The 15501-nt window shown below is 35.2% G+C and overlaps 2 protein-coding genes across 9 annotated transcripts in view; one reads left to right on the top strand and one right to left on the bottom strand.

Annotated features, from left to right (window-relative positions):
* The window catches only part of LOC132562096 (protein amalgam-like), a 414615-nt gene that overhangs the window by 360038 nt on the left and 39076 nt on the right, over positions 1–15501 (bottom strand). The window lies entirely within an intron of this gene.
* LOC132562081 (opioid-binding protein/cell adhesion molecule-like) overlaps positions 1–15501 on the top strand; it is a 32489-nt gene that overhangs the window by 15799 nt on the left and 1189 nt on the right. Inside the window, exons 4-6 of the mRNA XM_060226810.1 lie at positions 1395–1523; positions 11512–11802; positions 13753–13899. Of these exons, the coding sequence (XP_060082793.1) occupies positions 1395–1523; positions 11512–11802; positions 13753–13899 (567 nt within the window). The remainder of the gene's footprint in view (positions 1–1394; positions 1524–11511; positions 11803–13752; positions 13900–15501) is intronic.

Below are 15501 nucleotides of genomic sequence, written 5' to 3'. Positions count from 1 at the left end.
CGTTTGTAAATGTACAGTATAAACTAATTATTGGTTATTTTAAGCAGAGAGCCTCCGAAAATACTTACATTTATCGTGTTACGTGCATTGTCATTTTTCTTCACTTTGTTAAAAAGTATATCGTGTCAAACATATACAAAAATAAAAAAAAAAAAGTCTTGTACATTAGTTTCTGGTAAGATAAGACATGGACTAAACTATTGCAGTACACTCTTTTCTGCTGTCGTCATGTTTACACGAAGTCCCTGTCCCTGTGTTGATCGTAGGCATGCATGTGTCTCTGGCATCAATTTCAAAATGATCATTCTTCAGATGTCATCTCCTCATTCGTCATATGAATAATGCGCATGAATCTACATTTTGCGTGTGAAAAACACGCAATGGTGTCATCGAATGTATCTATGTAATTATCATTGAGGAGTATTTCTAACATCAATCTGTACCTTTTAATCTTCAAAACTGATTTTGATTAAAAAAAAAAACCAGTTTGTTCTGAAGAAGTAGCATCTGTCAGTGGTGGATGCTGAAGGTCAGTATATATGTATGTACATGTAATGTACGTGTAATGACGTCATATCGACTTTTCAATACCTCCATACGATTGCATTGATATATCATTACAAACACAGCCATTTTTATCAGGAAACATATTTGGAAGCTTTGCGATATTACAAATCTTTGTTTAAAACATGAATACAGGTTTAAACGTTTCTGGTTTGTTTTGACATTATCCGCACTGTTAGTAGTGTTATTACAAATATATAAGGACTTGTAACTTACCCATCATTGTGACACTGAAGGACGTTCAAATTTTAATCCTTCAAACGTCGATGATTGAATCAAATCTTTAAGACAGTACGTGTTGTTTTCAACTAGTATTATTTTTACGGAGTTCGGTGAATTCAGTTTAAAAAGGAAGTTATTTGTTACTATTTTCAGTTTTACTGCACGCAGATCTGACTCGAAATACAAACAATAAATATGAAATTAAGATCCTTCTACCAGACTTTATCATCCATTGTTTCCATAAGTCTCCTCACAGTATGCTATCATGCTACTTTTAGACGTACATTTATTACAGTTTAAACTCCTCAGTGTTGACATCAGAGTACCTCAGTACAGGGGTCTTGTAATAAGCTACCCATACATGGATCCATGAAATTGGATACTGTTTTTTTCTCTTTCTTTCAAGGACATTGTAGATCATTTCTTTTCTTTCCTTGTGAGGAAGGCATCTGGCACGTCTACATGTCACTGTAGATGCTGGAGTGATGGTAAACCTACTGTCAGACAAACAAATGTTCAGAATTTCTAACAATGTTTCTCTACCAAGCACTTTGTTTATTTGTTTTCAGCTTTTCGTTTTATTTCTTCATTTTTTCTTTTATTTTTAGCGATCGGTACCCCCGGGGAGATTCTCTTTATACATAATATAACTCGGTATTGTGACGGGATCTACGAATGTGTGGCGTCTAATGGAGTGGCCGAGGATGAGTCGAAAGAGATCAAAGTCGACGTCCAGTGTGAGTATTTCAATCTAAAGAATATCAAGTCTTTTACATGGAATGATTAACTTCAAGGATATCATTAGGAAATGTTCTACAGTGTTCTGTTGTATGATTCAAAGCAGGTTGGTCCATGTGTTTTGGTCGGTTCCGTTGTTACCTACTCTCATTTTGAGACCTTGCCATTTCTGAAATCGGAGCTGTCCTTTTTATTGTGTCATAGCTAACTTCAATATCATTTTTGGACGTAGTCATTTGAAATATCCTTGCTTGTAATTATTTTTGAAGCAAAACGTCAAAAAAAAAAAAAAAAAAATTAATTGACAAAGCAATTACTTATGAACCAGAAAAAGGTTTACGTGAAAGCAAAGTTAAAAAATGTACATGTATAATATTGCAGAAATAGGCCATGGCTTAAACTACCACTGTTCAATATAATCACCATTTTGCTCTTCTCACACTGTCTATATATTTATAAATAGACGTATTCGTTTTGGCCCTTAAACCATTCCTTATTGGCAGCCTCGCTTACACCATCAATTAAATATGAAAGAGGGAGTTGTATTAATACTGTTCGAAACAGCGACTTGTTAGAATTGTAATTAGTACTCCGGAGCATAGTATTAGAAATCAGTATAGCGTTACACGGCTTCCTTGTTCCTTTATCATCTAATCCCAGTAGTACAGTCGCCTGTAGGCTGACAGTAAAACAACAGTGCCCCATTAAAATCTCAAACCACTATGGCCATGTCTTTGTAAGCTCATTGTTGGGTTTTATCGTATAAACTATTCATTTATTATCTACGGCACAATGATATTTTTTTTTTATTTCCAGTCGCTAACCGTTGTCAATATACATTGTACAGACCAAAAATCTTCCTGAACATTTATATTTCTGGGGACTTAGGTACCTTACAGATAGTGCAACTCCCCGTTTAGATTTGAATGTTGCCTCATATGTTTTAATACTTAAACCATCAGCATCGCTGACAAGTCCTAAAAGGACGGAACAGCGATAAGATGCAATTTAAGTTATTATGTAGCTTGCTGTATTTATTTCTCAATTTATACCGTAAACTGCTATTCACGTGTATTTAGTAAAATCTTTGATATCATGTCCCAGGATAAGAAATCATCCATTGCCTAGCAACAATATAGATATTAATTCAGCACTCGCTCATTATAGGGGTTTCCTCAAACATGATAATTTCCTTTGAGACTATCCCCTTTTATTAGGCCATTTTGTACACAGGTTTGTCCATATTTAAATCTTTTTGAGGAACGTATTACTATCCTTAACTGATCTTTCGCTTTTGTTTAAACACCAATCTATAATGACTTTTAGGAACGAAAACAAATGAACATATTGGGACAGGTGAATATGATATATTTGAGCTAGTAAAATATAACGTCTCTAAATAAGTAGAGAAACTAAGTGTTACCATGGGAGTTATCGCACTTATGAAAGGAACTCTTTTGAAATGAAGGTGATTTAAGAGATTTTAGGGTTTTGCTCTTCAACAATCTGAATCTCGATTATGATAATATTTATTAACATGTATCCGACTTCAGCGGGAAAAATATTTAAGAATTGGAATTTAAGTCAATTGTTCCTCACTGTTGAAGAATTAAGGAAAACAACGAGACGACAAATATTCGATTAAGTATATCTGTTCATTTGGTTTGGAAAATGTCGTTTTAAACTTGACATTTTCAATTCCTTAAGGTAATCTTTGATTATTGGAATGTTGGTAGAAGTTTAAAGATTTATTTTTTCTCAGACACGTATTCCAGTGCTTTATTGAGTAATTTCCCTACGAGAAAGAAATTTCCCTCGGAATCTAACGGTATATTGACGACTAGCAAAAGCGATTTCAGCAGTTGGCTGCCCCCACCCCTTTGTATCAACATTCAAGTAAAAGTGCATTCAAATCACCTTTGTAATACTGAACACAACAATGAAACCCTGTCCAATTAATAGAATGGTGCTATTCTTTTGAAATTATTATTTAATTTGGAAAGTCTACTCTTACTGTGTGTATAAAATAAAGCTTATGGGTCACCATCCAAAAAGGAAAGGTTGGTGACATAGTAAATGTATACTTAAGTATAGAAAACCGAGATGTATAGTATGTTACATGTATACATATAAACACGTTTAACAATATCAGGGATAATATAATAATGCACTGTTACATGTAATATACCAAGGCACAGTGTAATACATACGGGGTAATGCTGTGAGTTATACACCGATATTGTTTGTTTATTTACTGGGTTTATCGCTCCGTGAACGTCATTTTGAGTTGGGGTTGGAGGCCTACCTCAATGAACAACATACGGGAGGTAGTCGCATGCCATAAGATAAAATAGAATAAAGTGTCTTGTCCAAGAACACAACCATGTCAACACAAACCAGTCCGTTTATTATCTTACTAAGAAATCCAAACCGCTAAGGGTAAAGAGAATAGTACCGCATAATTCATATGAGGTGACGTGGGCCGACGCTCAAATCGATTGAACTACACATGGATCAAACTCGCTTTGAACGGTTCATTTACCCAACAAATATAATCTTAGAAGATAAAGGGAGCTAAAAGTTAGAAATAAAACATCATTTCAGTAGCATCAATTATTCGTACAAACTTGCACAGCCTTTAATGTTGAACATATCACAGAAATAAGTAACGATATGAAAAAGTTCAGATAACGTCAGTGTTTACTTAGTAATTTTATGGTATGTGGATTCTGCGCAAAAGTAAACAAGAAAACAATCATCAACAAATACAACGAAAGGAATTTAAAAAGGGGGAAAACAACTTGGCATCTGAAATGTCTCCCTATAAATTCAAAATTTTACTGAAAAGACTTTTTGACAAAGGTCTCTAAGGGGCTATGCAGATCTTGTTGATTAAGTCCGAACTGATTACTAAAACCTATTGAACAACGGTGTTGTGTTTAACTGTAGTAGAAATGAGAGCAGCATAGATCAAATTGAATAAAACAATACTATTCTAAAAAGTTTTGATTATAAGGAATTTGTAAAATATCGGAGCAAAGATAAAATATAAAAAAACGTTGTAATTGTTACTCTGTAAACACGTAACACATCCTTGATAGGAGATCACGGATTTCATCATGGCCTCCATGATTAAGCTAGAGGTTTTAGAGATCGTAATTGAAATGCTTCTCGTGGCATATGGTTCCATGTAATCGCGAACTCGACCAGAATTTCTGGTATTGGGGTGGATAGGCTGTAATAGAATCTTCGCCAGCCAATCTTCTTCAAATTGCAGATAAATGTATATGTATAATTACAGTTCCTTAGGGAAATTAATGTTCTTGGTTTGTGACATTTCGAGATGTTTAGGTTGGTATTATAAAATTACTGCCTTTCTGATAAAGCTAGAGAAAAGGAGCAAAAACAATTTTTATCACATAATTTTCAAGCTACGTGCAGGTTTCCCCAAACCACTGATGATTTCCACATGGTAATATTAACAGGAGCGACATTAATGCCTATGAAGTCCTATAGTCTGATGAAGAAATACATCGGATAGCTGTACATGACTGCTGTAGTTCAAGGGTCAACAAAAAAATTTCGTTATGTAAATATAATTACTAATTAGTAATTATATTTGTAAAACTTCTGTCACAGATGCGTTTGTTTTTGTTGGTTTTGTCTGGCCCGATCTATAACACAGCAAATCAAAGATACGTCATAAAAGACACCTGCAATTTTTTTTTTTAAAAATAAACAGGATATCTAACTACTCCCAATATCATCAAAAGTGAAATCTAAAAAGAATATTTACGAAGTTTAAGAAATACCAAGGAGAAAGGAAATGTATGAACCCTTGTTTAATGTAGAATGCGCATGCCGCTTTTTTCAAATCGACATACTACAAATGTATATGAGACATCACGATGATAGAAAAACAGTCTCAGACATACATGTACATTTATTTGTTTCTTTGGATAGATGTACAGAATGTTAATTATTCAACCGAACTGATGTCTTGTTGTCAATATAATTATCAACTTTCTTGCTGTAACCATGCAATACTGACGCTGTTCTGGATTAATATGACGCTGTGACCCCTTGACATTGTTTTGTATCCTAATGACGATGTGACACTGTACTATGTTAAAATGACGATGTGACACTGTACTATGTTAAAATGACGATGTGACACTGTACTATGTTAAAATGACGATGTGACACTGTACTATGTTAAAATGACGATGTGACACTGTACTATGTTAAAATGACGATGTGATACTGTTTTGTGTTTAAACAACAATGTGACACTGTACTACGTTAAAATGACGATGTGATACTGTTCTGTTTTTTAAATGAAGATGTGACATTGTTCTGTGTTTAAATGACGATGTGACGCTGTATTGTGTTTAGATGATGATGTAACGTTTTGCTGTGAAACTGTACTATATTTAAAATAGTTATGTGTAACTGCAACTGCACTATCTGTAATTGATGATGTGACACTGTACTGTGTGTAATTGACGATGTGACACTGTGCTGTGCCTAATTGATGATGTGACACTGTACTGTGTGTAATTGACGGTGTGACACTGTATTATGTGTAAGTGACGATGTGACACTGTACTGTGTGTAATTGACGATGTGACACTGTACTGTGTGTAATTGACGATGTGATACTGTCTGTGTGTAATTGACAATGTGACACTGTACTGTGTGCAATCGATGATGTGACACTGTACTGTGTGTAATCGATGATGTAGCACTGTACTGTGTGTAATCGATGATGTGACACTGTACTATGTGTAATTGACGATGTGACACTGTAGTGTGTGTAATTGACGATGTGACACTGTATTATGTGTAAGTGACGATGTGACACTGTACTGTGTGTAATTGACGATGTGACACTGTACTGTGTGTAATTGACGATGTGATACTGTCTGTGTGTAATTGACAATGTGACACTGTACTGTGTGCAATCGATGATGTGACACTGTACTGTGTGTAATCGATGATGTAGCACTGTACTGTGTGTAATCGATGATGTGACACTGTACTATGTGTAATTGACGATGTGACACTGTAGTGTGTGTAATTGACGATGTGACACTGTACTGTGTGTAATTGACGATGTGACACTGTACTGTGTGTAATTGATGATGTGACGCTGTGCTGTGCCTAATTGACGATCTGACACTGTACTGTGTGTAATTGACGATGTGACACTGTACTGTGTGTAACTGACGATGTGACACTGTACTATGTGTAACTGACGATGGGACACTGTACTGTATGTAATTGACAATGTGACACTGTACTGTGTGTAATCGATTATGTGGCACTGTACTGTGTGTAATTGACGATGTGATACTGTCTGTGTGTAATTAATGATATGACACTGTACTGTGTGTAATTGACACTGTGACAATGTGCTGTGCCTAATTGATGATGTGACACTGTGCTGTGTGTAATTGATGATTTGACACTGTACTGTGTGTAATTGATTATGTGACACTGTACTGTGTGTAACTAACGATGTGACACTGTACTCTGTGTAATTGATGATGTGACACTGTACTGTGTGTAATCGATGATGTAGCACTGTACTGTGTGTAATCGATGATGTGACACTGTACTATGTGTAATTGACGATGTGACACTGTAGTGTGTGTAATTGACGATGTGACACTGTACTGTGTGTAATTGACGATGTGACACTGTACTGTGTGTAATTGATGATGTGACGCTGTGCTGTGCCTAATTGACGATGTGACACTGTACTGTGTGTAATTGACGATGTGACACTGTACTGTGTGTAACTGACGATGTGACACTGTACTATGTGTAACTGACGATGGGACACTGTACTGTGTGTAATTGACAATGTGACACTGTACTGTGTGTAACTGACGATGTGACACTATACTGTGTGTAATTGATGATGTGACACTGTACTGTGTGTAATTGACGATGTGACACTGCACTGTGTGTAATTGATGATGTGACACTGTACTATGTGTAACTGACGATGATACACTGTACTGTGTGTAATTGACGATGTGACATTCTACTGTGTGTAATTGACGATGTGATACTGTCTGTGTGTAACTGACGGTGTGACACTGTACTGTGTGTAATTGACGATGTGACATTCTACTGTGTGTAACTGACGGTGTGACACTGTACTGTGTGTATTTGACGATGTGACACTATAATGTGTGTTATTTCCGATTTGACACTTTGCTGTATTTAAATGACGTTACCACACTACTATGCTGTAACGACAATGTGAACTGAATTGTGTGTAAAAGACATGTGATGCTTTACTGTGTGTGAATCGGATATGCAATATTTTACTGTTATTGACGATGTGACACTGTACTGTGTGTAATTGATGATGTGACACTGTACTGTGTGTAACACTGTGCTGTGTGTAATGACGATGTGACACTGTACTGTGTGTAATTGACTGTGATGTGTGTGTAATTGACGATGTGACACTGTACTGTGTGTAACTGTGTGTAAATTGACGTGACACTGTATGTGTGTAATCGATGACACTGTACTGTGTGTAACTGATGTACTGTGTGTAATTGACACTGTACTGTGTGTAATTGACGATGTGCTACTGTCTGTGTGTAATTGATGATGTGACACTGTACTGTGTGTAACTGACGATGTGACACTGTACTATGTGTAACTGACGATGGGACACTGTACTGTGTGTAACTGACGATGATACACTGTACTATGTGTAATCGATTATGTGACACTGTACTGTGTGTAATTGACGATGTGATACAGTCTGTGTGTAACTGACGGTGTGACACTGTACTGTGTGTAATTGACGATGTGACACTGTGCTGTGCCTAATTGACGATGTGACACTGTACTGTGTGTAATTGACGATGTGACACTGTACTGTGTGTAATTGACGATGTGATACTGTCTGTGTGTAATTAATGATATGACACTGTACTCTGTGTAATTGACAATGTGACAATGTGCTGTGCCTAATTGATGATGTGACACTGTGCTGTGTGTAATTGATGTTTTGACACTGTACTGTGTGTAATTGATTATGTGACACTGTACTGTGTGTAACTAACGATGTGACACTGTACTGTGTGTAATTGATGATGTGACACTGTACTGTGTGTAACTGACGATGTGACACTATACTGTGTGTAATTGACGATGTAACACTGCACTGTGTGTAATTGATGATGTGACACTGTACTATGTGTAACTGACGATGATACACTGTACTGTGTGTAATTGATGATGTGACACTGTGCTGTGTGTAATCGATGATGTGACACTATACTTTGTGTAACTGACGATGTGACATTGTACTGTGTGTAATTGACGATGTGACATTCTACTGTGTGTAATTGACGATGTGATACTGTCTGTGTGTAACTGACGGTGTGACACTGTACTGTGTGTAATTGACGATGTGACATTCTACTGTGTGTAACTGACGGTGTGACACTGTACTGTGTGTATTTGACGATGTGACACTATAATGTGTGTTATTTCCGATTTGACACTTTGCTGTATTTAAATGACGTTACCACACTACTATGCTGTAACGACAATGTGAACTGAATTGTGTGTAAAAGACATGTGATGCTTTACTTGTGTGACCGGATATGCAATATTTTACTGTTATTGACGATGTGACACTGTACTGTGTGTAATTGATGATGTGACACTGTACTGTGTGTAACTGATGGTGTGACACTGTGCTATGTGTAATTGACGATGTGACACGGTACTGTGTGTAATTGACGATGTGACACTGTACTGTGTTTAACTGACGATGTGACACTGTACTGTGTGTAACTGACGATGTGACACTGTACTATGTGAAACTGACGATGTGACACTATACTGTGTGTAATTGATGATGTGACACTGTACTGTGTGTAACTGACGATGTGACACTGTACTATGTGTAACTGACGATGGGACACTGTACTGTGTGTAACTGACGATGATACACTGTACTTTGTGTAACTGACGATGTGACACTGTACTTTGTACTGTGTGTAACTGACGATGTGACACTGTACTATGTGTAACTGACGATGTGACACTGTACTGTGTGTAACTGACGATGATACACTGTACTATGTGTAACTGACGATGTGACACTGTACTATGTGTAACTGACGATGTGACACTGTACTGTGTGTAACTGACGATGATACACTGTACTATGTGTAACTGACGATGTGACACTGTACTGTTTTGAAATGAGGTATCTACGATGAGGCGTTGACAATGAGATCTCGTGTATACAAACATGTTTTAACTACGGACGATATTAAACTCTATGAAGGATGTACCTTCAATAGTTTCTGGCGTAAAACTAATGGTTCTTCTTTAATAATGTTGTCACCACTGTCAATTTTACAAAATAGAAAATAGCATGCCGGAATTTTGTCACAATCTATCTCTACACAACACATCTCTTTAATAATATTTGACAGATAGTGTTGGTGCATGGAATGTAATATGAAATACTGAAGGGTTTTATCGTTTTAGTTATTAAAAACGAACCTCTTTACACTTATAATTGTTCTCAATAAAGCAATATTTAGGACGGCATTGCATTAAGATGTCCGTTTCGATCGTTCATGAACAATGAAATCTTGCTAGCAGAAGTCTTAGCATGGCGGTAATGCTGGCAATTTAGAATTAATATCGATCAATCGGTACACCGTATCTTGTACAAAGAAGTATCTCCTACTCTCGGCATACGTTCTGTCAAATAGTACATTGTAAAATAGAAATTCAATTGAAATAGAAGACTCATGAACAGAACAATCTATTGTTTTTTCTATAATAGTATCAGAAACCATTTGAATGATGCCGCAATTATCCAAGCTGTATAGCTATGTTAGGAATTGGTATAAAATGTATTGCTTACATTTAATTTACACTTCTTTATAGATATAAAACTTATATAGGTTTTATACCCTTACTTACATCAGATGTTCGTCCCCTTAAAGCTAATTAGTTTCGTTGTTCGTACTACTGGCGATGTATAGTGTAAAGCGTTTCAGTGATTTATAACTTTCAAGCCTTCCCTGATGTCTTAATCAAACATTTTATTGATACAGTTACTTTTTTAATCACTCCACATCAGATGATTTAAAGTTCAAAACCTGTAAATTCTATTTTTTCATTCAAGATAAATGATCTATATTGTCGAAATTATAAAACGAATCTCACATACCATTCAATATAAAATGAACTTTGTCATTATTTTCCTTAAACTGAAACGCTTCTCGTTTGATACCTCATCATGATGCTTTGTAACGACAAGTTTTAAGATAAATGAATGTTTTCCTACATGCATATCTAACTGCTAATGACAATTTATAAGTACAGAGTTCCATCAACGATACCATAAATCTGTAAAATTCCCCTTTGTCTCGTGTGATTAGCTTTCATCAGAATGCCAATTAACTTCCTGATAATACATTGATATCACATTCAAAGCAACGTCCACACCATTGTAAAGTACGTGTTCCCATAACATCAACCAATTACAGAAGCTGTACATCTTTTTAATCTGGAATACTCATACAACACCGAAGGAGAGAAAAAATAAATTTGTTATTTAAATTTCTGTACAACAATTCTAATACAAATACCTGTCAATAACATTAGCATACATATGGCACTTTCTTCCTTAGATATTGACTAACCCTGTCGGGGTTTTATATGTCTTCTATCTTCAGCTCTATATAGGGTCTTGATTATTAAAATAGTTTATTGGGTTAAACTTTGTCGCGAAAAACATTTGTATGTACGAACAGGCGAAATTTTGATAGAATTTACCGAATGTGTACCTGTACATGTATATATTGTGTCATGTTTACACTATAACTAATTATAATTGATATTTACAACTCACACATGGACCTAACATGTTAGAAATGTGTCACAAGAACCTTTACTTATCTAAATATCGAATGTATTCTTCAGTTAAACCGGAAGTCCGACTGCTGAATTCACGATTGGGACATTACGTGGGAAAAGAAACCATTTTAAGCTGTGTTATATCGGCCTCGCCACAAGCCGAAGTTTTCTGGAGGAAGGGAGATAAAAAATTAGTGACCGAATACGGCAAATATCGCTCTGATGTATTTCACGATCGTCCCCATACCCTGACCCTCAATTTACAGTTTCACAACCTGCAGAAAGACGACTTCGGAAACTACACATGTGAAGCTTATAACAAACTGGGAGGAGATAGTGAAAACATGCTTTTATACGGTAAAGTATCAAACTTTGATTGATATATTATTGGATTCGTTTGATTTCCGAAATTTTGATTATTGATTTTTCAATTATTTATTAACTTTTGAACAATGAATTAAGTTTATCGATGTTTGGTTATACATACACTTCATTCTGCTACTTGACTCGAAAATATTGGCACAGAAAAAATAATTAACGGATGGTACTGTAGTGCCCGTGTCTTTCAGCGAACTATTATTTATCATATATACGACAATTTTCCCTGAAAAGCTTTCAATAGTGATTGTTGATTTTAATTCGATAAGTTAAGATTGATTGATAAATACGGCGTAATAAGCAGATCGATAACACCAGGTTACTGTTTTTAATTGCTATGCATGTATTTTTGCCCAGTGTTTCTATACGATGAATGTCTCGTCGATGCATGCATCTTTGAGGTTCCGAGTTTTTCATTTTGGAGAAAACATGGTTTTGCAAAGGTATTAAGTTTACATTTCACCAAGTAAACACAATTTTTTAGAGTGTTCTGTCTGTGAGACTACCACGTCGAAAATTTCTGAAAAGAATATAAGACACAAAAGAAGACAGTTAGATCCTACCCTACAACAAAAGAGAACGCGTTTTTTTTCGTTTTATTTATCGACTCTGGTTTCAGTCCGCGTAGTTCATCATGTCAATTTCTATTTATGTTCTTAGAAAGAAATTGATCTTTATCACTTTTTAAATCTTTTGAATGTTACGTTACATTTTACTCTTCTGCTAACTTAATCACAATCTAGATTTTAATTACTAAGTTTCTGCTACATGTTAACGGTTAATTACATTTAAACAGGATTTGAGATCAAATCGGTGGCTATTCACCATTGGCCTTTTAATGTCAAAGTTAAGTCTAATCCAATCGTTCCACCATATTTCCAAAGCCATGAGCTGTCAACGTGTACCAACATACGACTACCATTCCCTGGAGAAATTTGTTGCTCTTTAGAAAGAAAAGGTACTTTTTTAAGTGCCGGATTTCATAATTGAGTATACATTCCTACCATTTTCATAAACATTCAATGTACCAGCATTTCTATTTAAAATGACATTTTTTTGAACTTGAGAAGTTTGCTGCTGGGCTCATATTCAATAAGACTTGTATAGTAGATATTTTTATGGGCACTTAATTGTCACTAAAAAAATACTTGAGTCAAGTTTTAGATGTATGGCAATCAATAGTGCATCTCTATACGTAAAATACTTGGAAAGGTATTTCAATACCAATGGATTAAACAGACTTTCCTACAAAATCCGTTTTATGCTACCCAAGTGTATTTGTCTCCATTCAAACGAAGAGAGTAAATTATCATTAGATGTTCACCGTTTCTCGTCTTCTTTCCGCTGTTTTCTCTTCATGGTTTATGTAGTTTCACTTTTCTTTCTTTTTCCGTCTGTAGAAACGTAAGAAAGCTGTGAAATCAGATATAAAACACGATAGCTAGATATATATAGCTCGGCGGGATCATGATGATTAAATCTTTTCTGTGTCCATGACATGTCATGGTATAGATTATCATTGTTTTTTTCAACAGTGCTGCTAATCAAATATGCTAACCTGAGATCCTTTCATTCGATTTGAATCATATTGACGCCATCGCATCATCGCAAACAATTTCTTGCCTTATCAGATTAAGGTTATCATTAGTCAGGATAAAGGATAAAATTGCACATTTGACAACTTCTGCCGATTCGTCAAACAATAATACTTCACTATACTGGAAGTGAGGGGAATCTTAAATCACATATAAAGAGAGGAAAAACCAAGATATTTTTTATCCTCACACTAGAAGAGATACACACTTGTCACTCGGCTACATCGATATTAGCACCGTTTATATTGATTCTTTCCTTGTAAAAAATTTAAGTGATTCGCCAGCTGCGGTACAGAGTCAGGTTAATCAGTCTACATTTGTCTTTATTCTGCAGAGTATCCAGTATTAAAGGCAGAGGTTCCCACGAGTACTATTCCACCAGGGAAGGAGAATATGCGCGGGGGTAGCGGAGCGGGTACGACCACGACTTTCCCACGTTTTCATAACCAAATCACAGCATATAATAAATACAATCCAAACGGTATGTAACACACATAGTCCACAATCATCCACACTAGTAGTTAGGACAGTTCTATTAACCATCGAACCGATAAGACAATAACTGCTTTATTTATCAGCAATATTCGTGAATAATTGAATAAAAATATTTAAAACAATTATTGTATTTTGAAAATCAAAGATCTTAAATAGATAATAAAGTGATTGAAAAATAAAAAAATAAAAAAAAAATAAAACCCTTTTTAGTTTTCCGTTTGTTGTGTTTTCACGAAATTACCACATAAACATATACTTTTATTTCTTTTCAATATAAAGCAATATTGTAGATGACCGTAGCATTTTAGAAATACCGTTACACAGTAAAATGTTTATACACATGTAATTCGTACTACATCAACAGTAATAGTTAATTATGTGACTAAACTATACTAATGTAACTATTTAATGTATATGTGTATTTGGAAACAGTATACATTGTATAACAACATTGTCCTTGTCTATTTAATATATCGTTTATTTTATATAGGACTACTTAGTGTATTGTGGTAATTATTGCCCTTACCATATATAGATACACATTTAAATCGTCAAAGTAATGGTGTTATCAGAAAAACTTCCGGTACTACTGATATAATTTGCTGGGGTAAATGTATGCTATTTCGAAAGTAAGGTCTGAGAGCTTGTTTAGTGAAGTGTGAGTTATGTCACGTTACACATGTGCGCTATTTAAATTTAAAGATTATCTATTGTTACTGAAGAAATCATTCTAGTTGATAAAGGAAGTAAAACTAAAAAAATGACCTGGCATAATTGACAAATTATAAAGCTTCAAAAATTATACAATGCTACACGATACACGTCATCTCAATGAAGAATATTTTTTATCATGTGACTATTTTTTGTAACGATGATCATATGGTAATTCATCTAAGAAAAATACATTTCGGGGGGGGGGGGGGGGGGGGGGGGGGGGGGGGGGGGGGGGGTTAGTACACACATGCCTTCTGTGTACTAAAAAAATCATGAACTATTAGATTTCGACTTAAAACAATGATTTGTCGTGGTAACATCAAGAACTGAGTGCGGTTGTAATTTTATGCAGATTTGAAATGTTGCCAATCGATTAGGTGTGTAGTACATATATTGTTATTGTGTCACAGTGTTATTCCCAAGGAACAAACGGATTAGTTTTGCTGTTCTCATAAATGTCAATAACCCAAGATTTTAATACATCTAACTTGAAATTTTATTTCAGAACAAATGCAGTTTCGGTCGGATTTCTACGACTTACATAGTTTTACGTCCTTTATCAATAATTTAGTTAAAAATTCTGCACATGAAAACTAACATTAAACACAAACTATAGGCATAATTGCACTTTTAATGTGCTGTTTGGGAATTAAACAGTATTTGTGTGACAAAATTAACAAACAACATCAATTTGTGGGCCGAGTGAACGCAAGACGAACGATATGAATAGATGCTTTGCAATACATGTAGGTATTGCAAGATTTGGACAATTAAGGTAAAACCAGCAATAAGAGTAACACTTCTTTTTCCTAGTGAAACAAATGCTAAAACTAGTGACTTAAATGTTATGTGCATCCAGCTTACATATCAATAT

The sequence above is a fragment of the Ylistrum balloti genome, unplaced genomic scaffold (assembly GCF_031769215.1).
Source record: "Ylistrum balloti isolate Yb309-2 unplaced genomic scaffold, AGI_CSIRO_Ybal_v1 Utg371338, whole genome shotgun sequence".
In the NCBI taxonomy this organism is placed as follows: Eukaryota; Metazoa; Mollusca; class Bivalvia; order Pectinida; family Pectinidae; genus Ylistrum; species Ylistrum balloti.
Note: the sequence above shows the minus strand (reverse complement) of the source record. Positions and strands in the feature narration are given on the sequence as shown.